The sequence below is a fragment of the Ochotona princeps genome, chromosome 6 (genome assembly GCF_030435755.1).
Source record: "Ochotona princeps isolate mOchPri1 chromosome 6, mOchPri1.hap1, whole genome shotgun sequence".
Classification (NCBI taxonomy): domain Eukaryota; kingdom Metazoa; phylum Chordata; class Mammalia; order Lagomorpha; family Ochotonidae; genus Ochotona; species Ochotona princeps.
The window spans coordinates 10,466,311-10,492,367 of NC_080837.1; the positions used below are offsets into that span (position 1 = coordinate 10,466,311).

Genomic DNA, 26,057 nt, shown 5'->3' on the forward strand with positions numbered 1-26,057 from the left:
AGCAGCAGGGGCGAGAAAACGTTCCTCAGGCGTTTCAGGGAGCATTTGGCGGGGAGCAGGGAAGGCAGGGGGAAGGGAAAGGCGGCGGAAGTCAGAACCAGCGCCGGCCACGAAGGACAGTTGGCCGGTGTTTAAGGCAGAGTCTGGCGCGGGATGTGAGGCTAGCGTTGGCAGGCCTCCAGGTCCCCAGGAGGTCCCAGGCTGAGGGCTTACCGGGCACTGGCCCTAGGCAGGCCCCTAGGCTGGGCCGGGGTGTGGACTCGACGCTGTGCTGTGATCTGCTCCACGCACAGGTCTAGATGACCTTGAACCCTCCAGAGTCCTCCTACGGCCCTGGCTGGCCTGGGAGGGGTCCACCCAAGGATGCCTTCGCTATCCAGCAGAAATTCCATATTCTTGGGACGCTGGGGAGCTTCGCGGCCTGTCCGACTCTACCGCCAGAAGGCGCCCTGGGCCGGCGGGCGCCCTGGGCCGTCGTGGGTCCAGCCCCGAGAGCTGGGCAAGCCGGCGGGGCGGGGCTGGGGGCGGGCGAGGGGCGGGGGCAGGAGCCCGAGGGGCGGGGCCGGGGCCGGCACCCGCGTCCCCCCTCTTCTCCTCCCCGCCTTTCTTTCTTTCTCTTCTTCTCGCTCTCTCGTCTTTTCTTTGCCTCTGCTGCCGGCCGAAGGGGCGGTCCTTGCAGTCTTTGTTGCCGGCGGACCGACCGAGCGCAGCAGCCCGCCGGGCCCGAGTCGGAGCCGGGGACACTGAGGCGCGGCAAACAGGCGGGGTCCGGTATGTCCTGAGCCGAACCGGGGACCGGGCAGCCACCGGACGGGACGGACGAGAGCGCGTGCGTGGGGTCGCCCGGCGGCCGCCCGGCCCCGGCCATGCCCGGCGGCCCGAATCCCCGCCGCCCCGCGCCGCCTCTGCGCCCACTGTTGCTGTTCCTCTGCGCCCTGGCGCACGGCGCCCCCGGACTCGCACCAGGTGGGTGGCCGCCCCTTCTCGGCCTCGGGCTAGCCCCCCTCTCACCCCTGCGAGCCCTGCGCTGCCCTCGATCTGGAGCCACTAGTGGCATTCCCGCTTCCCTTCCCCGCTGCCCTCTCGCTTAGGGGATCGGCGTGCGGTCGGGCGGGCCGGGGAGCAAACCTGCCCAAGACCCAGACTTCGTTGTCGACCATGCCTGTGGCCTGAAAGAAGCCTCCTGCGCTCTGCCGGCTCGCACTTGGCCGGCGGGTGCAGCAATGCGCGCCCCTCTGGGTTCCTGCGCGCGCTAGACGGAGTTCCGTTGGTCTCGACTTCTCACCCTCTGGGTGCACAGAGTCCCGAGCGCGGGCTACCCAGGGCGCTGCCCGCTGGGGCCACACACCGAGGTCCAGGGCGCGCCCGGGACCCCGAACCCACCGGGCCGGGCCCTCGGCGGCGGCGCGGGGGGCCAGGTCTCGCGCGGCCCTTGCACTTCCTGCCTGTTCCCTCCCCCCGAAGTGTGAAGGCGCCGGGAATGGAGCGCGGGGGCCGGAGCGTCTTTCCGCGGCCCCGGGTTAACTCTCTCAGCCCCGGTGGACCGGCCTCCACACCACGATTTCGTGGCACGCATCCAGACTGCTGCTGCCGGCGCGACGGCGAGCCTGGAAATACACTCAGAGGAGCCCAGGGGGGCAGTGGGGATGGGTCGGATGGTCCGGTGCGGAGAACCCCTGAGGGCGAGGCCATCGGAAGGTTTGATAGGGGAGGAAGAGCATGAGCGGGCAAGCGCAGGAAGGATGCACAAATTCCGCCGCGGTGGTGGTGGTGGGGGTTAGTAGGGTGTGCAGGCGTCTTCGGGGCAACCTCAGCCCGCCAGATTCGGTTGCTGCGCACGCAAGGGGTGGGAATGGGCTTGTGTGTGGCTTGTGCGTCTCAAAATCGCCCGGGCTGGATGGACGAGGGCGTGTCCACCAGAGTCGGGATGGAAACTGGCTGGAAAGCAGAGGGAACCGGGTTTAATGGGCACGTGCTAGATGCCAGCCTCACTCGTTTCTTAGGCTTTCACCACCACCCTGCAAGGCATGTGATGGACTGGTCTGGAATGGGAACTGCGGGGTCGGGTGGAGGGGCTCCTGGGCAGATGGCAAGAAGTCTGGGTTTTCTTGCTCCACCCCCATCCCAGAAGTGGGCATTTCTGGGTGAGCCAGGTGATGCAAGTGAGGGGGCAGGGGCGTGGTCTCGGAACTTGGGTGGTCACTGGGAGAAAAATGCGGGAGGGAGACTCGAGGTGGTGGGCCACAGGGGTGTCTGCCCCTTGCTTGGTGCCCTGCAATGGCCTTGATTCCCACGAGTTGGCCGCGCAGACCCAGAAGGGGGAAAGATAGATTGTGCCACTTGTAACTGCTGGGTTTTTATGTGCGGAGGGTGTGGGGTGTGTGGCAACCAGCCAGGGACCTCCCCCAGGGATATGTGGCTCATTTGGCTGTCACTCACGATTCATGGTCCCACAATTGGTGACCTCTGTTACTGTCTTCAGAGTGCAGGAACTGAACCCTCTACTCTTCCCACCAAATGCTGCTGTCTTTGAGACCAGAAGGCACACCCTCGGGTTGCTTCCTGGGGGCACATATAGCCTGGGTTTTTCCCCACCAGGGACTTGCAGGGACCAGGTGATGACTCGACTCGCCTGACCCCTATATGGCCTTGCATGTAGGAGCTCTGTGTGCATGCCAGCGACTGACACAGGGAACCCGCCACACAAACACACACACCATCCCGGTTATTTCTCCTCCATGGTGTGAGCTGCAGGTCTTTTGAAGGACTGGTCTATAACTCGGGTTCTTGATAGATTGAAGTAGATGCCACACTGATATTTCTCTGGGAGAAACTCCAACATGGCAGTTCTATCACTCAGAGATGATATTCCAAGTATTTAATGCATGGTGTGCCAGAAGCCAAGTCCAACCAGAGCAGCTTTAGCCAGGCTCTGCCAAGCAGTCCTGCTTTAGCCCTGTCCACACCAAACTGAAACATGCAATGATCACGTGAAACTAGCTGGGTGGGTTTTTTGGGGGCCACCCAGATTTCAGCCACCCAGGTTTCTACCCTTACCATCTATAAACAGTGCTGAGATTTGCTTGTGTTTTTTAAAAAAGATTTATTTTTATTACAAAGTCAGATATACAGAGAAGAGGAGAGACGGAGAGGAAGATCTTCCATCCGATGGTTCACTCCCCAAGCGGCCACAACGGCCGGAGCTGAGTCAATCCGAAGCCAGGAGCCAGGAGCTTCTTCTGGGTCTCCCATGTGGGTGCAGGGTCCCGAGGCTTTGGGCTGTCCTTGACTGCTTTCCCAGGCCATAAGCAGGGAGCTGGATGGGAAGTGGAGCCCCAGGACTAGAACTTCTCTCTTTCTCTGACCTTCTGATTCCTGTTAGAGACTGGATCCTTCACCCAGGGAAAGCCACAGGAGCGGCATTGAGTCACAGCACTGGAAAAGGGTGGAGGGATGTGGCCTGGGGAGCACAGCCCTCTCATGCGACCTGGCTGGATGGCTGTGCTGGTGCCAGGTGGCAGGAAGGCCCGGACGGGGGTGGCAGGAGCTTTGGAGGGACATGCATGTGGCAGTCCACATGCTACAGCAGTATGATCCACTGATCCAAATGCTTTCTGACATGTATCTATACCAGCCAAAGCAAGCAAACAAACAGTGACAAACTGACCCCCACACGTCCGCAGGCAGTGCTGGTGCTGGGCTAATCTCCAATGCCCTTATTAGGGTATCCGGGTAAGGAAGTCTCCTTCAAGCATGTAGCCCGCCAGCTTTCTAGTATCCGTCCCTCTGGTGTCCTCCCCCACCCCTGCCCTGTCCCCTGCATGGTCCCATCAGGAAAATGACTGGGAGTACGGTGGTGCCCACTTCCTGGCCCTGACCACCTGCTGTTTTTCAGAGCTGTGCAGGTACTGCTCATGGTCGGCCAAGGTCACTCCCCGGGGGATTTCCCAGCCTCCCCAGGGCCCTGAGTTAGTCCTGTTTCCTGGAGATGCTGAGTCAGTGAGTCCCGACAGGAGGCCTGGGAACTTGTTTTGAAGAAATTCTGTGGGTTTGTTTGTTTGCTTGTTTTAATAATAGTTCTTCTTTGCATTTTATGTGTAAGGCAGACAGAACCTCGCATCTACTGATTCATTCCTCCATTGTCTGTCACAGCTGGGGTGGAGTTGGGCCGAAGCCTGGAGCTCAGTCCATGCTTCCATCATGGGTGGCAGGGACTCATGTCTGAGCCATCGTCCCTTGCTGCCTTCCAGTGTACACATTACCAGGAAGCTGGGTTGGAAGTGGAAGAGCCAGGACTCGAACCAGGAACTCTAATATGGGAGATGGGTGTCCCAAATAGTGATGTAACTACTGTGACAAATGCTTGCTCCTTTAAGGAGTTCTTATTCAGACAGTCTGGAATGTTTTTGCATTCATGCCTCCCCCGTTCCCCTCAATGATGGGGGGACTTGTTCATTGCTGGGCAGAGTCTGCCCAGCCCACATGGCTTATGGCTCCTGGAGACAGCCCTTTGTGGCCTGCACTGCTGGGGCAGTTGTGGGCACAGTGCAGTGTCCCAGAGGGAGCCATAATTCAGTCACCACTTCCCACATGGGTTAACAGGGGCCTAAACACTGGAGCCACCCATCATTTGCTGCCTCTCAGGCCGCGCATTCACAGAGAGCTAGCATCCAGAGTGGTGACTTAATTGCTGTGCCAGGTGCCTGCCGCGGGTACCCTGAAGTAGAGTCTGTACTCGCTATAGCTTCAACCTTAACTAGAGCAGGTGGAGCAGGCGTGTGCTAAGCGGGTGACTGGAATGCTTGCATTCCTACCAGACTGCCTGGTTCAAGTCCAGGCTACTCTGCTCCCAATACAGCTTTTGACTAATGCGTAGTCTGGGAGGTAGCAGGGGATGTCCAAGAACTTGGGTCCCTGTCACCCATGTAGGAGATGGAGACTGAGTTGCAAACTCCACACTTCAACTGTTGCAGGCATCTTGGGGTTGAACCAGTGGGCAGGAAAATCTGCCTCTGTTTCAAAATAAAAGGAGAAGGGCCCGGAGCAATGGCTCCATGGTTAAATGCTCAGCTTGTAAGCACCAGGACCCCATATGGGTGCTGATTCATGTACCAGCTGCTCTACTTCCCATCCAGCTCCCTGCTTGTGGTCTGGGAAAGCAGTCGAGGATGGCCCAAAGTCTTGGAACCCTGCACCTGCATGAAAGACCCGGGAGAAGTTCCTAGCTCCTGGCTTCGGATCTCTCAGCTTTGGCTGTTGTGGCAACTTGGGGAATGAACCAGTAGATGGAAGATGTTTCTCTCTATCTCTCCTTCTCTCCGTAAATCTGATCTGCATTTCCAATAAAAATAAATAAATCTTTTCTTAATAAATTTTTTTTTAAAAAGATGAGTAAAAGGAAAAAGCAAAGGATGACCTGAAAATCACTATGGTTGGTACCTTTGTCTTCCCATCTTTTTTTTTTTTAATATTTATTTATTTTTATTGGGAATTCAGATATACAGAGAGGAAGATCTTCCGTCTGCTGATTCACTCACCAAGTGGTCGCAATGGCTGGAGCTGAGCTGATCCAGAGCCAGGAGCTTCTTCCGGGTCTCCCATGTGGGTGCAGGGGCCCAAGGCTTTGGGCCATCCTTGATTGTTTTCCCCGGCCACAAGCAGGGAGCTGGATCAGAAATGGTGATAGGCGGGACACGAAATGGCACCTGTATTGAATGCTGGGAGCACCACAGACAGAGGCTTAGCCTACCACACCACAGTACTGGCCCCAATAATTATACATCAGTATAACCAATTTCCTTGGTGTTCCTATGTGCTTTATTGTGTGCATTTAAAAATATTATTTTGAGGATGGCTTAGTCAGCTCCTAAACTGGAGTGTCAGTTTGAGTCCCAGCTGCTCCACTTTCTGATTCCGCTCTGCTCACGTACCTGGAAAAAGCAGCAGAGGATGGATGTCCATGTGGGAGGACTGGATGGAGTTTCTAGACCCTGCCTTTGGCCTGGCCCACTCCTGCCTATTGTAGGTATTTGGGGAGTGAGACAGTGGACGAATGATCTTACTGTGTTCCCCTCTTTTGTTGCTCTGTCTTTCAAAAAATTACTTTGGAAAGAGTCCGTATCCCTAGATAAATACGAAGTAGAAAGGCCCTGGGTTCCAGGCGCCTCCGTCTGCAGCAGGTTAGGTCCTTTAGTCCTCAGCCAGCCTCCTGAACCAAAGTTCCTGTACTGTACCCATTCTACAGATTCATGCAACAAACCCGTGCCAAGAAACGGCCAAATGCAGACACTTCTCCTGGCCTCTCAATGTCTCCTGTAGAGGAGACTAAGATCCTTGTTCTCCTGGGGTCTACGTCGGGAGGAGAAAGAAAAACAGACATGGAAAAAAATCAGGGGAATGTTAAGTGATACCGTATGTTAGACCACTGTGGGAAGGGTGGGGGAGCCTGGGAGTCAGACTTTTTAAGATTTATTTTATTTTTATTGGAAAGAGGCAGAGAGGAAGATCTTCCATCCATTGATTCACTCCCTAAGTGGCCACACCGGCCAGAGCTGAGCTGATCTGGAGCCAGGAGTCAGGAGCCTCCTCCCATGCAGGTGCAGGGTCCCAAGGCTTTGGGCCATCCTCTATTGCCTTCCCAGGCCACAAGCAGGGAGCTGGATAGGAAGCAGGGCTGCTAGGATTAGTACTTGTGCCCATATGGCGAGGACTTTAGCTGCTAGGCTACCATGCTGCCCCCACTATTTTTTTTTTAAGATTTGTTTTATTTGAAAGTCAGTGATACAAAGAGAGAAGGATGGAGAGACAGAGATCTTCTATCTGCTAGTTCACTTCCCAAATGCCCATTATGGCCAGAGCTGAGCCAGTCCAAAACTGGGAGCCAGGAGCTTCTTCTGGTTCTCCATGTGGTGCAGGGTCCCAGGGCTTTAGGCCATCCTCATCTGCTTTACTAGACCAGAAGCAGGGAGCTGGATGGGAAGTGGAGCAACAAGGACTCAAACAGGTGCCCATATGGACGGCGGTACCACAGAGGGAAGGTTAGTTACTGTGAAGCCCCCTGGGAGCTGGATTTTAAAATCAAGTGGTCAGAAGAGGCCTCACTGGCAAATACATGTCCGTTTGAGCAAGACCTTGTCAGAGGGGAAGGGTTTAGAACCAAAGGGAAAGATACATGGTATAGCTACAGGGAACAGCAATGCAGATCTCTTTGTAAAGAATGATTTTATTTGAAAGTCATAGTTATAGACAGAGAGAGAGGTTTTCCACTAGCTGGTTCATTCCACCCAAATGGCATCAACAGTCAGGTCCAAGCCAGGAGTCACCTTCTGCTGCTTTCCCAGCCTCATTAGCAGGGAGCTGCATGGTAAGGGGATCAGCCTGTATTCCAGTGGAGCTCCTATGGGAAGTTGTTGGCTTAACCCACTGCACTGACCTTGCAGCAGGAGGGAGCTCTGCTGGGCGGCCTGAGGCTCAGTGCAGGGCACCAGGAGGGAGCAGTGAACTCTGGTGCCAAGAGACATGAAGCCTCTACAGGGTTCTGAGCAGGGGCTGACCAGGAAGGGATTGGTTTTGATTTTTTTTTTTTAATTGTCCCCTCTTGTCATGGGGTAGGAATTGGGGTGGGGCGGAAATCTCAGCCCCTACATAATTGTATCAGAAAGTTCAAAATTTTAAAAAAAGCCCCCTCTTGAAATGGAGAGGTGAAGATTCAGAGCAACAAGAGCCTAGCTCAGCCAGGGTTCCACGTGGGTGGGTGGTGCCCAATAGGCCGAGCCCTCACTACTGCCCCCAGGTTCTGTCTAAATCGGGATGTGTTAAAAACCACAGCGCCTACCACCGGACTGAGACTGGCTTGGAGCGAATTCTGATTTCTGTGCTCAGGGTGGTGGGATTGAGGGGGCGGAGGAGGGAAGTAACGACAGGGTAGCGGAAGGGGACAAGAGTGGAAGCAGGGACACCTGTTTTTTTTTTTTAAGATTTATTTATTTTATTACAAAGTCAGATATACAGAGAGGAGGAGAGACAGAGAGGAAGATCTTCCATCCGATGATTCACTTACCAAGTGAGCCGCAACGGCCGGTGCGCGCCGATCCGAAGCCGGGAATCTGGAATCTCTTCCGGGTCTCCCAAGCGGGTGCAGGGTCCCAATGCATTGGGCCGTCCTCGACTGCTTTCCCAGTCCACAAGCAGGGAGCTGGATGGGAAGTGGAGCAGCCGGGATTAGAACCAGCGCCCATATGGGATCCCGGGGCGTTCAAGGCGAGGACTTAAGCCACCAGGCCCAGGGACACCTGTTAATTTATGAGTGGTGACGTGGCAGGGCAAATAGCGCTGAGAATTTCAACTCATAAAGCTTTGATCCCCAGCTGCCACCAGGACCCTGAGTCTGCCCCCGATCCACACGCTGCTCCTGTTTATCCTCCCGCAGAGCCCATAACCGAGGGCAGGGCGGCGCTGGACATCGTGCACCCGGTGCGCGTGGACGCGGGCGGTTCCTTCTTGTCTTACGAGCTGTGGCCGCGTGCTCTGCGCAAGCGCGACGTGTCCGATGCGTCCGGGCGCCGCGTGGTGCCCACCTTCTACGAGCTGCAGTACCGCGGGCGCGAGCTGCGCTTCAACCTGACCGCCAACCCGCACCTGCTGGCGCCCGGCTTCGTGAGCGAGACGCGCCGGCGTGGAGGCCTGCAGCACGCGCACATCCGCGCCCACGCCCCTGCCTGCCATCTGCTGGGCGAGGTGCAGGACCCGGAGCTGGAGGGCGGCCTGGCAGCCATCAGCGCCTGCGACGGTCTGGTGCGTGCCACTGTGTGTGTGAGATGTGGGATCTGTGTTCTCAGCCTTACTCTGCAGATGCACTTTAGGGCTTGGCAGGGCCCCTCACAGCCCGAGTGTGCCTTCTGGCTTGAAGGTGGTTCTGGAGGCTGTCTGTGGCCCGATGGGCCTCTCCTGCCCATGTGCTGGACAACGCCGCTCCCATGACGATGGGATAGGACACTTCCACCCCTACCACCTCTGGCCTCCCTGCTTGGGAGGGTGGGGATTGGGAGGCCTGGGGGGGGGGGTGTGAATGGTGTACTCCCAGCCCCCCCCCCCCCCACACACACACACCAAGCTTAGGGAACTTCAGCCAAAGACACTGCCTAAAACCCACTCATCCTGTCTGGCCCAGGTCACCAGATGTCCTGAGGGCTGTGGGCATTTCAGGGGCTTGAGTGTGGGCAGAGCTGATTTGGGAGTGAATGAATGAGGTCAAGAGGCTGAGGGGTGGCTCAGAAGCACCCGCCGCCTGGGAGGGGCACGGTGGCCGGAGATGGGCAGTGTGCAGAAGGGGTGGGACTGGGCCTCGGCTACCATACCCAGTCATCCGGGTGATGCCAGCTTGGGCACAGATCCATGACTCAGATGTCTTGGAGTGGCAGGGTGGAGCAACATCCTGGGGAGAAAGGACATGGCCCTAGGGCTCCACTCTGAAGCCAGCAGCAGGCACTGAGTGAGTGAGGGCCAGCAAGGGGCAGGCCTGGCAGGGCAGGCAGACAGAGCAAGCTCCATGCTTATATCTGTGTGACTTGGTGCTCCCCCTCTCCCCAGCAAGGTGTGTTCCGGCTCTCACAGGAGGACTACTTCATTGAGCCACTGCCTGGGGCCCCAGCCCGACCTGGCCGTGCCCACCCCCATGTGGTGTACAAGCGCCAAGCTCCCAAGAAGCGGGCTGTGCCCAGTGACTCCCAGGCTCCAAGCACCTGCGGTGTGCAAGGTGGGTTCCTTTGTTGTCAGTTCTGGGGTAGGAGAAAGAGAAACAGGTCATTCATCCACTGCCTCACTCCCCAAATGCCTGTGTCCAGGCTGAAGACAGGAACTAGTTGGACAGGTCACACAGTGCAGGTTTGGGGTAGAGCCAGGAAGTGGGGAAGCTAGATCACTTCCTGTGGTCCCAGGGCCAAGGGTTCATCCCATGCCCCATAAAAGCTCATTGGGCAGGGTCCTGGAGCTGTTCCTGGGCCAAGCTACTTGTAGCTGACCCCAGTTCCCCCACACCTGACAGCATCCCCAGAGACGGAGCCCCGACGGGAGCGATGGGAGCAGCGGCAGCAGTGGTGGCGGCAGCGGCCGAGGCGCCTGCACCAGCGCTCGGTCAGTAAGGAGAAGTGGGTGGAGACCCTGGTGGTGGCTGACGCCAAGATGGTGGAGTACCACGGTCAGCCACAGGTGGAGCGCTACGTGCTGACCATCATGAACATGGTGAGGCCTGGGCTGGAGGGCAGGTGCGGGTTCAGGGCCAGGCACTGAGCTCCTGAGTCCAGGAACGGATGCAGGATGAGGCAGCTCAGGCAAGCACTGGATGTGTCACCCCGCCTTGCTGGCTCAACTGGTGTTTTTTGAGATGGGGAGTTCGTAGACAAGCTCCCTTATATATCTTAGGGTCTACACCCTGTCGGATGAGCCCTTCCTGGGACAAGCACACACCTCGGAGCTCCAAGGATCTGCTCCGTGTTGCGGTCCCCTCTGCTTGGTAACACAGGGCAAACCACTTAGCTAGGATGGCAGATGCACCTTGCAGGGCCGTGAGTCTCTCTTGACCCCCGGGCGAGTGGCTTGCCCGGGTCATGAGAAGAGGCAAGGCTTTGGCCCCAGTGGGAGCCCAGGTGTCCTGGGTGTCCCTGGGTAATGTTGGAGATGGGGTGACAGTGTGGCTGATAGGGACTGGTGATTCCCAGAGTTGACTTTGGAGCCAGGCTCCCACCCTGGCTGGGCATGTGTGAGTCCTCAGGCTGTGCAATTGCTTCCCACAGCCTCATGGGAGCCAATGACAGACTAACTCTTGGTGAGCAGAACGGTCAAGGGCACCATGAGGGGTGTGATGGTGCCAGTGACCTGCTTGTAACCCTGCCTAACAATCCTGGGCCCTCTGAGACCCTTGCAGTGAATGGGTAGCCAAGGGGCTTGGAGGAAGGGAAGGGCTGCTCGCCACCTGCTGGGCCATTTCTTCCCTAACTTGGCCACGACCCCTGCCGGCTCCAGACTCTGATGGAGTAAAAGCCACAGCCTCTTGCCTGGCGTTGGAGGCCTTCAATACCCCACTTGTCTGGCCAGGAGGGACCCTCCAGTGGCTGGGCTTCTGCGTGGGAGCTGTTGCTGGACTACAGGGTCATGACCAAGTGCACAGGCCCCAAGGTCCTCTCCTTCCAGTCCTCATCCCTCGGGGCAGCAGCTGGCGGCGGGGGGTGGGGGAGGCGATCTCAATCTGCAGGACCAGGCACTTGGCAGAAGCTGCCCAGGGCACCTCTCACCTCCGTTTTTCAAGTGTCCTGGGTAGAGTACGACCCATGCAGCCCCCCCTGGGCAACAGGGGTCAAGTCTCTTGCCCCAACGCCTGGCTTCTCCCTGCCTTTTCTGTCCTAGACCCTTACTTGTACACACGGGTTTTTACCTGCCTAACAATCCTGGGCCCTAGTCAGGGCCTGGTTGTTATTGCCAGCCTGCTCAGTGTTCATGACAAGCACTCCCTGTGCTGGACCAGATCGGCATCAGCGACAAGGGCTCCCCCTGCTGGGCCCAGTCGGCATCTGGTGCTGCAGCCCCTGGCCTTGCACAGCCCCCCTCCCCACCCTGCCACCCCCAGCCAGGCTTACCTCCGGTTCACATATGTCCCCTGGGGGTCACACCGGGCTCTGAGTGTCAGTGCTCAGGCACCTGGCCGTCTGCAGAGCAGCGAGACAGGCGCCCAGCATGTTGTGGCCGGCCCCCCAGTTGTCCTTGTGTTCTCTGGGGTCCCAGGCCTTTTTGCGGGGGGGAGCTCCTGTTGTACTGTCAGCTCACTGAAACCACCTCCCTCTCCTGCACTTTTTGCCAACGCTGCCCCTCCTGGCCTTGGGCCAGCAACAGAATGGGATTCAGCTTCCCCAGGTGTCCCTGACCTCAGCCATTAGTGAACAACCTCTGGGGCGTTGATCAACCCCGGGTGATTCTGCCTCCCTCTGGGGTCTCCTAGGTACCTCCTGGCTTTTGTTTTCCTTGGAGAATTGAGGGAAGGGCTTGTGAGGGTGCTAAGCTGTCCTTAACCCTGAGTGCTGTGGGTGAGGAGTTCAGCAGGTCTTTATTTTTTTAAATGTTTATTTATTAGTATTGGAAAGGCAGATTTATAGAGAGGACAAATGGAGAGAAAGATCTTCCAACCACTGGTTCACTCCCCAAATGACCGAAATGGCAGAGCCGTTCTAAAGCCAAGAGCCAGGAACCAGCAGCTTCTTCTGGGCCTCCCACATGGGTGCAGTGTCTCAAGGATTTAAGCCATCCTCCACTGCTTTCCCAGGACATAATCAGAGGGCTGAATTGGAAGCGGAGCAGCCAGGTAGAAGCTTAGCCTACTATGTCACATTGCCAACCACAGGTCTTTTTAAATTTAATTTAAATTTTTAAAGTTTTTTTTTTTATTATTATTGGAAAGTCAGAATTACAGAGAAAAGGAGAGACAAAGATCTTTCATCCACTGATTTACTTCCCAAGCGACCACAATGGCTGGAATGAAGTCGATCTAAAGCCAGGAGCTAGGAGCTTCTTCTGGGTCTCCCACATAGGTACAAGGTCCCAGTGCTTTGGGCCATCCTCGACTGCTTTCCCAGGCCACAGGCAGGGAGCTAAAAGGGAAGCAGAGTATCTGGGACATGAACCAGCGCCCATATGGGATCTCGGCACATGTAAACGAGGACTTAAGCCACTGTGCTACTGTGCTAGGCCCCCCAGGTCTTTTTTTATTCTTATTTTTTTTAAAGATTTATTTATTTTTATTGCAAAGTCAGATATACACAGAGGAATAGAGAGAGACACAGAGGAAGATCTTCCATCCACTGATTCACTCCCCAAGCGGCCACAATGGCTGGAGCTGTGCCAATCTGAAGCTAGGGGCTTCTTCTGGGTCTCCCACACGGGTGTAGGGTCCCAGGGCTTTGAGCCGTCCTTGACTGCTTTCCCAGACCACAAGCAGGGAGCTGGATGGGAAGTGGTGGAGCTGCTGGGATTAGAACCGGCACCCATATGGGATCCTGGCGCGTTTAAAGTGAGGACTTGAGCCACTAGGCCACCAGGCTGGGCCCCTTATTCTCATTTTTTATTTGTATCATTTATTTGTGAGACAGTGAGTGGGAGTATCCACTTTTCAGATGGCTACAATGGTTGGGGTTGGGTTGTGCCCGAAGCTGGGAACCTTCCTATACAGCCTGGTCTCCCATGTGGGTGGCAGAAATGCAGTCGTGTGAGCCATCACTGTTCCTGTCTGCTCCCATGGGTGCCTCCCTGGATCTGCACTAGCACAGAGCTGGAGTAGGGAGTTGGGACTCAAACCCGGTGACATGGTTGTGTGACTCAGACCCTCTTATCACTGGGCCAAGCACCTGCCCCCTTATCCTCAGGCATATTTCCTCTTGCTGCTGAGAGCTGATGCCAAGTTCAGCTGTCCATCCCTACCCAGATGGGATGTCCCCTGATGGGTTTGGAAGAGGAGAGCCAGGATATAAACCAGTGCCCAAATGGGATGCTGGTGTCACAGGTGGTGGTTTTGCATGCTGTCACAGTACTGGCTCCTGGCCTCTGCTTGTTCTAAGGACTTCCCCGGCCCCTTCTGTCTCTGAGGGTGGAGGGTTTAGTAAGGAGTCCCCACTGGCCTTCCCTGGAAGGACAGGGCAGCAGAGGAATGGGCCTGTGCATGCCCCCTGGTGCTCCCTGGGTCTCTTGCCGCACCGCAGAGCTAGTGTGCACCTCCCCAGAGGTAGCTGGGATGGACCAAGAAACCAGCGTTTGGAGCCTGGAACTGCTGTCGTCCATCCTGGTGTGGGGAGGGGCTGGGCCTCAGAAGCAAATCCCAGACATGCACAGGACAGGCCTAGGTGGCCTGCTTGTCCTGCCTGGGTCGGGGATGTGTGTGTGTGTACACATGTGCATAGGGGATGTTGATATGACATCATGGGTGCATCATGGTCACGTGTGTATCAAGTGTGAGTGCAAGCATGCATGTCTCTCCCCTGCTCCTGTGTGGGTGGATGCCCATGGCCTGTGACCTGCTTGTGTGGGCAGGTGGCCGGCCTGTTTCATGATCCCAGCATCGGGAACCCCATTCATATCACCGTCGTGCGCCTGGTGCTGCTGGAGGAAGAAGAGGTGAGCGGTGACGCAGCCCCTCCAGCTCCCTGCCCCTCACGTGTGGTGTGAGAGTACATGGCAGGGCTCTCCCTCCTTGGCCGGGATGCTGTCCTCCATCACCCACCCCATCCATCTCCTGGTCCTTGGCTGGCTGACTCCCCTCTCTGCTGCTGCCTGGATGTGGAGCCAGGAGCTGCCGGGGCTCAACCTGGCCATCTCGCTTCATGAGCAGTCATTGTCTCTGCCCCCAGGAGGACCTGAAGATCACACACCACGCAGACCATACCCTGAAGAGCTTCTGCAAGTGGCAGAAAAGCATCAACATGAAGGGGGACACGCACCCTCTGCATCACGACACTGCCATCCTGCTCACCAGGTACCAGTCACTGCCGAGCAGGGAGACATCCCAGGCACGACAGACGCAACCCTGCCCTCAAAGAGACTCGTGGTTTTTAGAGTTTTAGAGAGAGAGATTCCATCTGCTGGCTCACTCCCCAAATGACTGCAATGGCTGTAGCTGGACCAATCTGAAGCCAGGAGCTTCATCTGGGTCTCCCCTGGGTACAGGAGCCCAAGTACTTGGGCAGTTTTCTGCTGTTTTCTCAGGAGCATTAGCAGAGAGCTGGAGGGGAAGTGGGGCAGAGAGTGTCAGACAAGCAGAGCTGCTGCTGGTTCACTCGCCTAATAACCACAGTGGTTGGGGGAGCTGGGAATATAACCTGGAAGTCAATGACATGAGGCATCACTGCTGCCTGCCAGGGTTGGCATGAATAGGCACTGGGCACTCTGATGTGGGCATCCTAACGGTCATCATAGCACCAGATGGAGTTAGTGTCCACCCTGCAGGGACCTGGCAGCTTTCTGGCAGAACAGCCGAAGTTTCCCATGCCCAGGTCGGCTCCCACATCCACAAAGGTGCCTGGCGCCGGCAGGGCAGGGGTGTCCTCCCAGGCACTGGGCTAGGTTCACCAGAGGCTGCTTCTCTCTGCCCGTGCAGGAAGGACCTATGTGCGGCCATGAACCGGCCCTGCGAGACCCTGGGCCTGGCCCACGTGGCGGGAATGTGCCAGCCGCACCGCAGCTGCAACATCAATGAGGACACAGGCCTGCCACTGGCCTTCACCGTGGCCCACGAGCTCGGGCACAGGTACCACAGCTGCCCTTGTCAGGCACACTGGCAAACTCAGCCTTCCTCTCCCACCCTGGGCAGCCAGACACATGGGCTGCAAAGCCCTGGGCAAGGGAACTGTCCCCGAGTAGCTCCTGCCCATGCATCACCTGGAGGGAGGGTTTGGCAGTCCCTGCCGTCACCATTGGTGGTGGCCCACACCCACTCCACCTGCTCTGCCATCGTGGGCAGGTGCACTGCTCTCTCTGGGCCTCAGTGTGTGCCCCATGGATCACGGCATTGGGTTCAGCATTGTCCAAGGCTCCCTCCAGCTGGCATCTACCTCTACCTGAGGCGGTAGTGTGTAAACCCGGCCCTGGAACTTGGCCACCTGCACCCACACTGTTCAGTCTCTCTCACACTGTCCCCACGGGAGCAGGTTTCCGAAAGTTCTGTGAGCCAGAGGTGCTGGGCTCTTCCAAATTCAGACATTGGGGTGGGGGTCCCTCTGAATGACAGAGAAACCTAATTCTGCCATTTCCTGGTTGTTACCCTGGCTTGCTTTGGGGCTGAGAAAGAGAGAGAGAGAAAGCTGAGACTCCTACATAACAGGTACTCATTTTTATACCAGCAGCCAGGAGCTTCTTCCGGGTCTCCCACACAGGTGCAGGGTCCCAAGGCTTTGAGCCACCCTCCGCTGCCTTCCCAGGCCACAAGCAGGGAACTGGATGGAAAGTGGAGCAGCCAGGACACGAACTGATACCCATGTGAGTTCCTGGCACCACAGGCAAATAATTATCCAGTTAAGCCATTGCGACAGCCTCCAAGATTTATTTTTGTTTGGAAGGCCAAGATAGAGAGATAATCTTCTATTTGCTGACTCACTCCCCAGATGGCCACAACAACTGGAGCTGGACTAGACCAAAACCAGGAGCCAGGAGTTTCTTCTAGGTCTCCCGCATGGGTGCAGGGGCCCAAGCACTGGGACTGTCTTCCACCGCTTCCCCAGGCTGTAAGCAGGGAGCTGGATGGGAAGTGAAGCGTCCAGGATATGAGCTGGAACCCACAGAGAATGCCGGCACTATAGGCAGAAGTTTAGCTTTATATGCCATGCCATTGAACCCTACACGTTTATTTTTCTTGTGGGACCTTTTTGTGACACAGCCACTCAGCTCCCTTCTCTCAAGGTTATGACCCTGGGTTAAGGACCCCGACCAGGGTTGGGAAGGCCTCTGCCAGGCCACTCTTGGCACCAGGGAGCTGGTAGGGCCGTGATGGGCCCTGTCCATGCCACCTAGCTGGCTGTGTTGGCCAGTCCAGCAGCAGTTTCAAGCTGGGGCTGGTGTACCTGGCAGGGCATCCCAGGGGACATGCCCCATCTCATCTCATCCCACACCATACATTAGGGACACTGAGGCTCAAAGAGAGCAGGTGGATTTCTCAGGGTCATGTGGCCTTGTGGTGGCGGCCAACCCAACCCTGGGAGTGAGGGGTATGTCTCCTTCAGGCAGGTCCCCTCCGGGTGGGGCCAGGCTGGTGGCCTGGTGCTCCTTGGCTCACCCGCCCCTGGGGCCTGTGCTCTCACACAGTTTTGGCATTCAGCATGACGGCAGCGGCAATGACTGTGAACCTGTTGGGAAACGGCCTTTCATCATGTCTCCACAGCTCCTGTACGACGCAGCGCCCCTCACCTGGTCCCGCTGCAGCCGCGAGTACATCACCAGGTTCCTCGAGTGAGTCCCAGGCTGGCATGGGTACAGACGGGGACCCTGCCATGCTGGGGTGGATGCTGGGGTGGGGTAGGGACGTCCTCCCACTTCCTGTAAGGAGCACCCACCTTGACCCTGGGAGGAGGAGCCAGCATCCACCTTGACCCTGGGAGGAGGAGCCAGCATTCACAGGTGCCTGGGAGGATCAGAGTGGCATTTCTGGCAGAGGGGCCTAGGCTGAGGCCAGGAGTCTGGAACTGGGTGGCAGGGACCCAACACGTGGGTTGTTTTCCATGGCTCACATACCAGCCTTACGATAAAGGAGCCTGGCCCTGAGGCTGGCGGCTTAACCACTGTGCCACAATGCCAATCCCAGATGCGTCTTTCTTCTTTCATCCCATGTGGTTGACATTTTGATTGGATTGCAGCTTTTGGGTTAGAAATCTTACCCTTGAAGGTCAAAGACATTCTTCCACAGTTTTCTAAGTTGCCAACACCACAGCTGTTGAGAGAAAAGTCCCGTGTCATTCTGATTTCCAAGACTTTGAGCGTGACCTTCTAAAAAGTCCGAGAGTTTTTGGGATTCTTCCCTCCTCTTGTTTTGGTGCTTTTGAGTTTTATAGCTATGAGCCTGGGCTATTTTTATTTTGGGGACACTCACTGGCTGCCTTTTATCTGGGAGCTCTTGTCCTCTGTCCAGTTCTTGGAACTGTCCTTATATTGTTTATTTGGTCATTTTCTCTTTTCTATTTTTTTTTTTTTCAGGAACCCTTACTATTCAGCTAGTTCTCACTTCTTTTTCAGCTTTTAAAAATTATTGTTTATTTTTATCTATCTGAATAGCAGAGGGGGATACAGAGAAAGACAGGAACAGAGAAAGGGAAGGAGAGGCTGCCTGCTCATTGGTGCATTCCCCGCATGGTGGCATGAGACGAGAACTCCATCCAGGAGGGTGGTAGGGACTCCCCCCCAGCCACTGCCTCTCCAGGTACACCTTCGCAGGAAGCCAAAATCAGGAGCAGGGCCGGGACTCAAACCCAGGACCAAGGAGATGGTGTGTGGGTGTGCCAAGCAACACAATTACCATCTGCCCGTTTCCTGAGATGTGTCAGATGTACATTTGCAACTTTTAGGTCTTCGTTGTTTCCTGTTGTACTTTTAATTACCTGATTTTATCATCCTGCTCTCATTTCAGAGATATGATATCTTATCTCCCTGGGTTCGTCACCTACACGGATTTAATGCTTTCCCTCTGTTCCCTGAAGTCTTTCCCTCTCCTTTGGGTTATTCATTCTAAAGATTTATTTATTGATATTTGAAAGGCAGAGTTACAGAGCGAGGAGACACAGAGAGGTCTTCCATCGGCTGTTTCACCCCCCAGAATGGCCACAATGGTCTGAGCTGAGCTGCTACAAAGCCAGGAGTCAAGCATTCTTTTGGGTTTCCCTTATGGGTGCAGGGGACCAAGGACCTGGGCCATCCTCGGCTGCTTTGCCGGGCACATTAGCAGGGAGCTGGATGGGAAGTGGAGTAGCCAGGATTCTAACTGGTGTCCATGCTGGCATCATAGGTGGAGGCTTATCCCACTATGCCATAGCACCTATCCCCTGGGTTATTTTTTTCTTTAAATTATTTTATTTTGATAATCTTTACATAGTTGATTAGGGCACAAAGGGTCAAGGGCTACCAGAAAGTGGGTAAGACCATTGTTTCTACATCCTTTTTTTGTTTTGTTTTGTTTTCTGTATCTGGGGTAAGGGGGAGATAAAGGGAGAAGCCCCACCCAGGCTCCCACTCATCCCAGGGTCCCCAGCATGGGGCATGCTGCAAGGGCACTGCTCAAGTGGTTTTGAGAGTTCAACAGTTCTGAATTGCTGCCAATCTCACGATTTCAAGCACGATGAAATCTCTCCAGTATCCACTGGCTGACATAGTCCAACTTAGAGTCTCTGTTTGCCCAGATTTTCACTACCAACACATGACTTGTGTTGCTGATCGATTTGTTCTGTCCTCCATCCTCTGTTGTGGTACCAGGTGTCCTCTGCAGGCTCCAATGTACTGCCATATCCTCCATGTGCACCTGGATATGCTGTCTACTGCTCTGTCTGAACCTCTGAGAAGGCTCAGCTTTGACACATATACTCCGTAGTCAGACCATGCGACCTGCACTTCTCTTCTTGGTTGTGGTTCTGAGATCAGCAGTTCAGTTGGAAGGATCCCCAAAGAAATTTAGTCTGAGGTGATCCCAGACCTGATTCTCCTGCGTGCATGCCAGTTTAGGGTCCGGCACAGTCCGCCGCCCCAATCAGCTTATGCATATGCTGGTGGTTCAGTTGCTGGGTCAGTTCTGCCTCCAGCCCTGTCCTCCACACAAACCAATGGGTGTTGCAGTCCAGCCCGTTTCTGCCCACTACACACTTGACCCTCATGCAAACCAGTGGGAGCTGGAGCCTAGTCGGAGTGACCCACAGTAACCCCTACCAGGCCTGTCCCCTGCCCTGGATCCCGTGCTTGCCAGTATGTACCGCAGACTTGTTCAGGCTGTCCCACATTCCATTCAGCTCTCGTACATGTCAACGGACATTGAAGCCTAGTTCAACCCAACCAGCCCCACTATCCAGCCCACACATGCTGGTGGGTGCCATTCTGTCTAGCCATGCCTGCCCCAGTCCTGGTTTTCATGCTCTCCAATGGGAGTGGTAACCCAACAGGGAAGAGCCCACTAATTCCCTACTGGACCCACTCCCACTCCTGGATCGTGCACTTTCCAGGTTTTTCTGCAGATTAGCTTGACAGAATTAGCCCCCAATGCCAGCATCTGCCAGCTGATGCTGCAGCAAAGCCCAACCAACCCTCACACACTCTGATTTATGCTTACACCAGTAGCAACAGTCAGCCCAGCCTGGCTTTTCCCTGACCTAGCTCACATGAGGCCCACAGGTGTTGTAGCCCTGCCTGGTCTGGTCTGTTCCCATCCCAACTCGCACTCTCCAGTGGAAGTGGTGGTTCAGCAGGGGACCCCTCCACATTCCCCCTACTAGCTTTGCACCACACCCCGCCAGTTCTCATGTGCACTGGTTGGGTGCTGTTGCCCAGTCTGGCATGGCCCACCTCATCTTGGCATTTGCTTATCCTACTATGCCACAGCACCTACCCCCTGGGTTATTTTTACTTTTTAAATCTTTTTTTGATAAAAAGGCTTGCTCAAAGTGTTTTGGTCCTATCTCCATATGGAAGGAAACATGCAGATGCCAGCTTGGGGTCTTGGGCCACCTGCAAGGGACTAGCTGCTTCCTGGAGATTCTCACATAGGCTAGAGGTCACATTTCTGCCAGATCCTGTTTTTCCCTGGACAGGAGCCCCGGGGTGTCGTCCCATGAGAGCATTGTGGTGGCGTGTGGCATCTGGGTGCAGAAGGGGCTTGGGCCTCCATCATGGGTGCTTTTTCTCTGCCAGTGCCACTGCCTGGAACCTGGCCTTCTTTAGTGGCTGCCCCCTGGCCACCCAGCCCCGGGAAGGACATCTGGAACCTGATTGGGACTTAGAGACCTTTAGTCGGGCAGGTGTCCTGGGCCTTACCCATCTCCTTGCGGTCTCTGTGAGCCCAGTTGCTGCATCCCCCTGGCCTCTGCTTCTGGGGTTAGCCTCTGCTTATAGCAGCGGCTGTCAGCTTTTGGCCCTCCCGACCTGAAATGTCTCATGGCCATAGTCATCATCAACTCCCCCTTCCCTGTGATCCCCGCTGTTTACACTTGTTTGCCTCTTGGCTGTCACTCTGGTAGGGTTTGGCGGGGAGGTGGGGTTGGCTCCAGAAGGAAGCTGATATAATCCACCTGCTCATTGTGGGGTTTCCCAAGGGATGAGGCTTGGTGCCCTTAGGGCTTCTGGCTGGAGAATGACTGTGGGCTAGGGAGTGGGACCCGAAGCAGAGGAGAATTTCATTTGGCGATGACAGACCTGGCCCTGGGCCCAGGCTTTCACCCACACTGGCCAACCAAGTCCCTGGTCCCTCTGGGCCTGGGCCAGATGGGTGGTGGTGATGGCACTGTCACACTGGTGTGCTGCCCGGATTGTTTAGCTCAGTCCGTGCCAGGGACTATGATGGGGCTTTGATGGGGAGGCGAAGGAAGATAATGATTTCTGCTCTTGCCAAGTGCTCTGTTATGTGGACTTGAACCAGAGAAGTGAGTGCCTGCAGGGAGGGAGGAGGGTGTGTGTTCTCCACCCCTGCCCCACCCTGCTCTGAGAAAGGGCAGAAGATGATGGAATTGTTGGTAGACCAAAAGTGGCCACCCCCACGGCACCCCAGGGCCTGTCATTGGCTGCTCCCATCAAGTGCTGCCCAGCCCTTGGCTCCAGGACAGACAGCCAGCCAGCCTTCGGCGGCTGAAATGCGTGAGGGCCTTGGCATAGGGCCTGTGGTGCGGGTGGGAGGAGAGATCGAGAGCCTCATGCTAGACAGAGCTGGGTGTAGACTGGAGGACCGAGAGCAGCTGGCAGGTTTGCCACTGCAGCCTGGGAGGTGGGGAGGGTACGCACAGGGGGGCAGAGTGGCACAGCAGTCGCCTTGCTAGGGCAGCACAAGAGGTGGCCACCCGAACAGGGAAAGGACACGCACTCGGAGCTGGGGGCGACTGGCACCTGTGCCAGCTTTTACCCTACGACAGCTTGTGGTAACAAGCGCTGTAGCACATGACATGGGTGTTGGGATGTGGATGGGGCCACCCATCCCTTCCAGGCTTAGCAAGGTCGCCTCTCTCTCAGCCAATTAGAAAGAGGATGCTGGGTGGGTGTGCGGGACGTGGGGAATGAGTGGGGTTTGGAGTATGGAAAGTGCGAGGTGGGAAGGAAGTGTCTGACCAGGGTCTCCACCTGACCTGGTGGGGTGCCTGACCCATGACCCCAGCATCCGGCGCCACCATGACCGGAGACTGGGAACTGAGGTTAGGGGGCATGGTCTCCCTGGCAGATGGTGGGCAGCTGTTTGCAAGATGAGGTGAGACGGAGGCTGCCTGGGCCTGCTATTATTAGCACATGGAGGGCCTGAGGAGAAGGGAGGGGAGGGCTGGCGGCTCAGGATCCGGGATCCGGTGCGGCTGTGGGTTGCCTTGTGAGGAACCCGGTGGGGGGCCGGCTGGAGGAAGGAAGGGCAGGCTGCCGGCGACCCTGGGCTTTTCCCAAGTGGATGCTGTTATTTATACCTCTAGCTGGGGCTGGGCCTCCTGCAGATGTCGGATGTGATGGCCCAGAGAGGGTGAGTGGGGACCCAAGGCCACACAGCATCTGAGCCGGTGCCCACCAGACAGCACCTGGGCCCCATGTGACCCTGACTGCAGTCCGGTGGGGGCTGCCAGCTTCTCACACCCCTGTGTGCATTCTTAACGTCCACATCCACACATGTTCACAGCTGTGCTCACACTCACACCTACACTCCCATGTGTGCACTCTCCCCTGCCCCCATTCACACTCACGCGCATTCGCATCCACACACTCCACACAGCCTCACGTGCACACACACACTTTCTGACTCCTTTGTCTTCCCACTACTTCCCCAAGTCCTGAGATATCCCCGCCTGCCTCTCCAGCAGAACCCAGGATCCATGCCTTCTGCCATCCTCCCTAGGACCCCCCAAGCCCCTGCTGGCCCCAGCCAAGGCTCGAGAGGTTTCCTGAAGTCCAGCATGGACCTTCTCACACACGGGTCTCCCAGAGGGAACAGCTGAAGGGTTTCTGCCTCCCTCCCCTATGGGATCGGGGACTCCAGACCCTGCAGGCCCCGCCTCCCTCTGCAGTTTCCATCCTGTACTTGAGCCAGTTCCTGTCCGTGGCCCTGTGTGCTGGCCTCCCTCCTCCCAGGCCCCCTAGTGCCCAGCTCACTCCCCTTGGAAGGCAGCACACCCTGCCCCGGGCTGGTGTCTGGGTGCTGTGTTCTCAGGACTTGATGATGTCCTAGCTGCTGTCAGAAATGCTGGGCTGGAGGTGGCAGGAGGCCACAGGAAGGGGTTCAGGGAGAGGGCCCAGAGGTAACTCAAGGCCTGAGGTTCCCTAGTCCGGACTGGCTTCAGGGTCACTGCCACAGATGCCAGCTCCCCACATCAGGACCCAATCCCCTTCCGTTCTTACCCTGGGGTGACAGAGAGAGTCCCTGAGGCCTTACTGGTGGGTCTTGCCAGGCCATGAACCTGCACCCCTTCACTCCAACCCCTTGTCCCTCCCTGCAGCCGTGGCTGGGGGCTGTGCCTGGACGACCCCCCATCCAAGGAGGTCATTGACTTCCCGGCCGTGCCGCCCGGCGTCCTGTATGACGTGAGCCACCAGTGTCGCCTCCAGTACGGGGCCTATTCTGCCTTCTGTGATGACATGGATGTGAGTCAGGCGGATGGCCCTGGCCTGCCTGGCCTACAGGGGGTGCTGGGAGAGAGGGGAGCAGCCCTGCATGGTGGAAGGCTTCCCACCTTCAGGGCTTTGCTGTCCTCCGGAGGAATTGAAAAGCATGCTGGGGGCACCAGGGGAGACACCCCAGGTTATGGCCATGAGCATGTCCGGGGCCCTGGGACCGAGTCTTCCCAGAGGGCTGGCTGGGGCTGGGAGAGGCCTGGGCAGGTGGGCCGCTCTGGACCTCCTGCCCAAGCCCACACAAATCAGGGGGCACCTCTGGGGGTCCTCATTTCTACAGAACCATGCTCCGGGGACACTCTTGGGGACAGTGAGGGAACGAAGGATGGATGGCAGCATCGGGACGGGTGGGGGGGAGTGGGAGGTGAGGCTGTGACCCTTGCCGCCTCCCCCAGAATGTGTGCCACACACTCTGGTGCTCTGTGGGGACCACCTGTCACTCCAAGCTGGATGCAGCGGTGGATGGCACCAGGTGTGGGGACAGCAAGGTAGGGGCCTGTACCGGCTGGGGATGGAGGGGAGTGGTGGAGTGTCTGTGAGGGACCCGCCCTGGCTGGGGGTGCTGGTGAGGGGCCCACTCTGACTGAGGGTGAAGGTGGGAATGGTGGATGGGGTGAGGTGCCTCACTTCTTGTTTAGCTGTGGCTCCCTTCTGCTCTTGGCTGACCCCAGCTCCCCCTGGCCCAAGTCCCCATCTGCAAACTGGAAGCACTGGGTCAGGGCCAGTGTCCACACTCCCCAAGGCCTCTTCAGTTCTGGGTCAGCCCAGGGACTCCACTCTGTTCCTCCCTGGCCACTCACCTACATCTGCCTTTGCATGCGGTTCTTCCCCCTCATTCTCACTAGCATGAGGCTGACGGATAGGTGTGGCTGTGCCTCTGTCTCCGCAGTGGTGTCTCAATGGGGAGTGCGTCCCTGTGGGCTTCCAGCCCGAGGCTGTGGATGGTGCCTGGTCAGGCTGGAGTGCCTGGTCCATCTGTTCGCGAAGCTGTGGTATAGGCGTTCAGAGTGCCGAGCGGCAGTGCACGCAGCCCACGTGAGTGTGGATTGGGTAGGATAGGGCCAGTCGGCCACAGCCAGTAGCTCACAGATGTTATTATCTATTACAGCTGTGCCCAGAGGTTGGTCGGGTTGGGGGATGTGTCTGGACCCCAGGGTAGGAGAGCACCCAGCAGAGATGGGACCACGGAGTCAGCCTGCCTTGGCTCTCTCCACAGGCCCAAGTACAAGGGCAAGTACTGCGTGGGAGAGCGCCGGCGCTTCCGCCTCTGCAACCCGCAGCCCTGCCCCCGCGGCCACCCCTCCTTCCGGCACGTGCAGTGCAGCCGCTTCGACGCTATGCTCTATAAAGGCCAGTTACACACGTGGGTGCCTGTGGTCAATGACGGTAAGGCTCGGCACTGCCCTATCTCACCCCCAAGAGGGCTGGAGGGAGCAGTGGGGCAGGTGGGCCCCAGGGAACCTAGCCCTGGCTGCTCCTGACCTGTCTCCCTTACCTGGGCCCCCCAGTGAATCCATGTGAACTGCACTGCCGACCGGCAAATGAATACTTCGCCGAGAAGCTGCGGGATGCCGTGGTGGATGGTACCCCCTGCTACCAGGGCCAGGCCAGCCGGGACCTCTGCATCAATGGCATCTGCAAGGTGCGCCTGTCGGTCCCCAGCCCCGCTGCCTCCTGAGGTGCACATCCCCGAACCATCCCCACCCCTGCCCTCTGCCCAGGCAATGGCTGCAGCCCTGGGACTGGGGAAGCCGGGTAGGGACCGTCAACGGTGGGAAGAAGCTTATTGCAGTCTTCCAGGTGACCGGGCACCCAGTGTCAGGTGACAAGACCTCTTCCCTGCTCATGGCCAAGCCATCTGCTGTCCCTGGTCCCTCCAGGCTTTGTTGGACTCAGACAGGGAGCAGCAAGAAAACACAAACCCCTGGGAGCTTTTGACATTGAATCCTGTGTCTGGACAGCCCAGTGCACAGTGTGAGGTGGGGAGTAGGGGGTTTGGGGGCAGCTCTGCTCATCTCAGATACCATCTCAGATCAACACACCTACCTGGAAGGGGTGGATTGAACAACTCATTTTATGTCTGGAGAACTCAAGCTCACTAGGGGTCAGATGTGGCAGCTGTGGTGGGTGGGACAGCCTCCTGGCAAGGCACTACCCACTCCTGCATGCCCCCTGCCCACCCCATCGCCCTGCACCCCAGCCCCCTTAAAGGCAGCAGCAGCAGTAACAGGGGCTTCTCCCCGGCCCCATGTTGCAGAACGTGGGCTGTGACCTGGAGATCGACTCCGGCGCCATGGAGGACCGTTGCGGCGTGTGCCACGGCAACGGCTCCACCTGCCACACCGTGAGCGGGACCTTCGAGGAAGCGGAGGGCCTGGGTATGCAGGCTTGGCTGTGTCTGCGTGAGCATGCGCCTTCACCTGCAACCCTTTCCTCATCTCCCTCCAGCCCCTGCCCTCAGCTCCCACCCCAGGTTGGAGATTATAAGGCAGGAGCCTGGCAGGGGTCATTGTACCTGGCTCAGGTGCAGGGACCTACCTTAGGGGAGTTCTCCCGACTCAGGTACCCTAAGCAAGGTGGCCTGACCTTCCAGAGTTTGCTGTTGGCCTAAGAAGCATCAGAGACCCCTGCCACTGCTCCTCTCCCTTGTCCGGTGGGGAGGGGGGCCCGTGCTGTTGCTTAAGTGCTGACCAACCGTGTGCTAGGTGATA

The 26,057-nt window shown here is 57.1% G+C and overlaps 1 protein-coding gene across 1 annotated transcript in view; it reads left to right on the forward strand.

Moving 5' to 3' along the window:
* The first annotated feature begins 580 nt into the window (after nt 1-580).
* Nucleotides 581-26,057, forward strand: part of ADAMTS7 (ADAM metallopeptidase with thrombospondin type 1 motif 7) — a 34,425-nt gene continuing 8,948 nt past the window's right edge. Inside the window, exons 1-14 of the mRNA XM_058665272.1 lie at nt 581-966; nt 8,429-8,793; nt 9,589-9,754; nt 10,043-10,239; nt 14,068-14,151; nt 14,385-14,509; nt 15,131-15,280; nt 16,831-16,974; nt 23,172-23,316; nt 23,742-23,834; nt 24,236-24,381; nt 24,563-24,732; nt 24,855-24,988; nt 25,604-25,724. Of these exons, the coding sequence (XP_058521255.1) occupies nt 867-966; nt 8,429-8,793; nt 9,589-9,754; nt 10,043-10,239; nt 14,068-14,151; nt 14,385-14,509; nt 15,131-15,280; nt 16,831-16,974; nt 23,172-23,316; nt 23,742-23,834; nt 24,236-24,381; nt 24,563-24,732; nt 24,855-24,988; nt 25,604-25,724 (2,140 nt within the window). The 5' untranslated portion in view covers nt 581-866. The remainder of the gene's footprint in view (nt 967-8,428; nt 8,794-9,588; nt 9,755-10,042; nt 10,240-14,067; nt 14,152-14,384; nt 14,510-15,130; nt 15,281-16,830; nt 16,975-23,171; nt 23,317-23,741; nt 23,835-24,235; nt 24,382-24,562; nt 24,733-24,854; nt 24,989-25,603; nt 25,725-26,057) is intronic.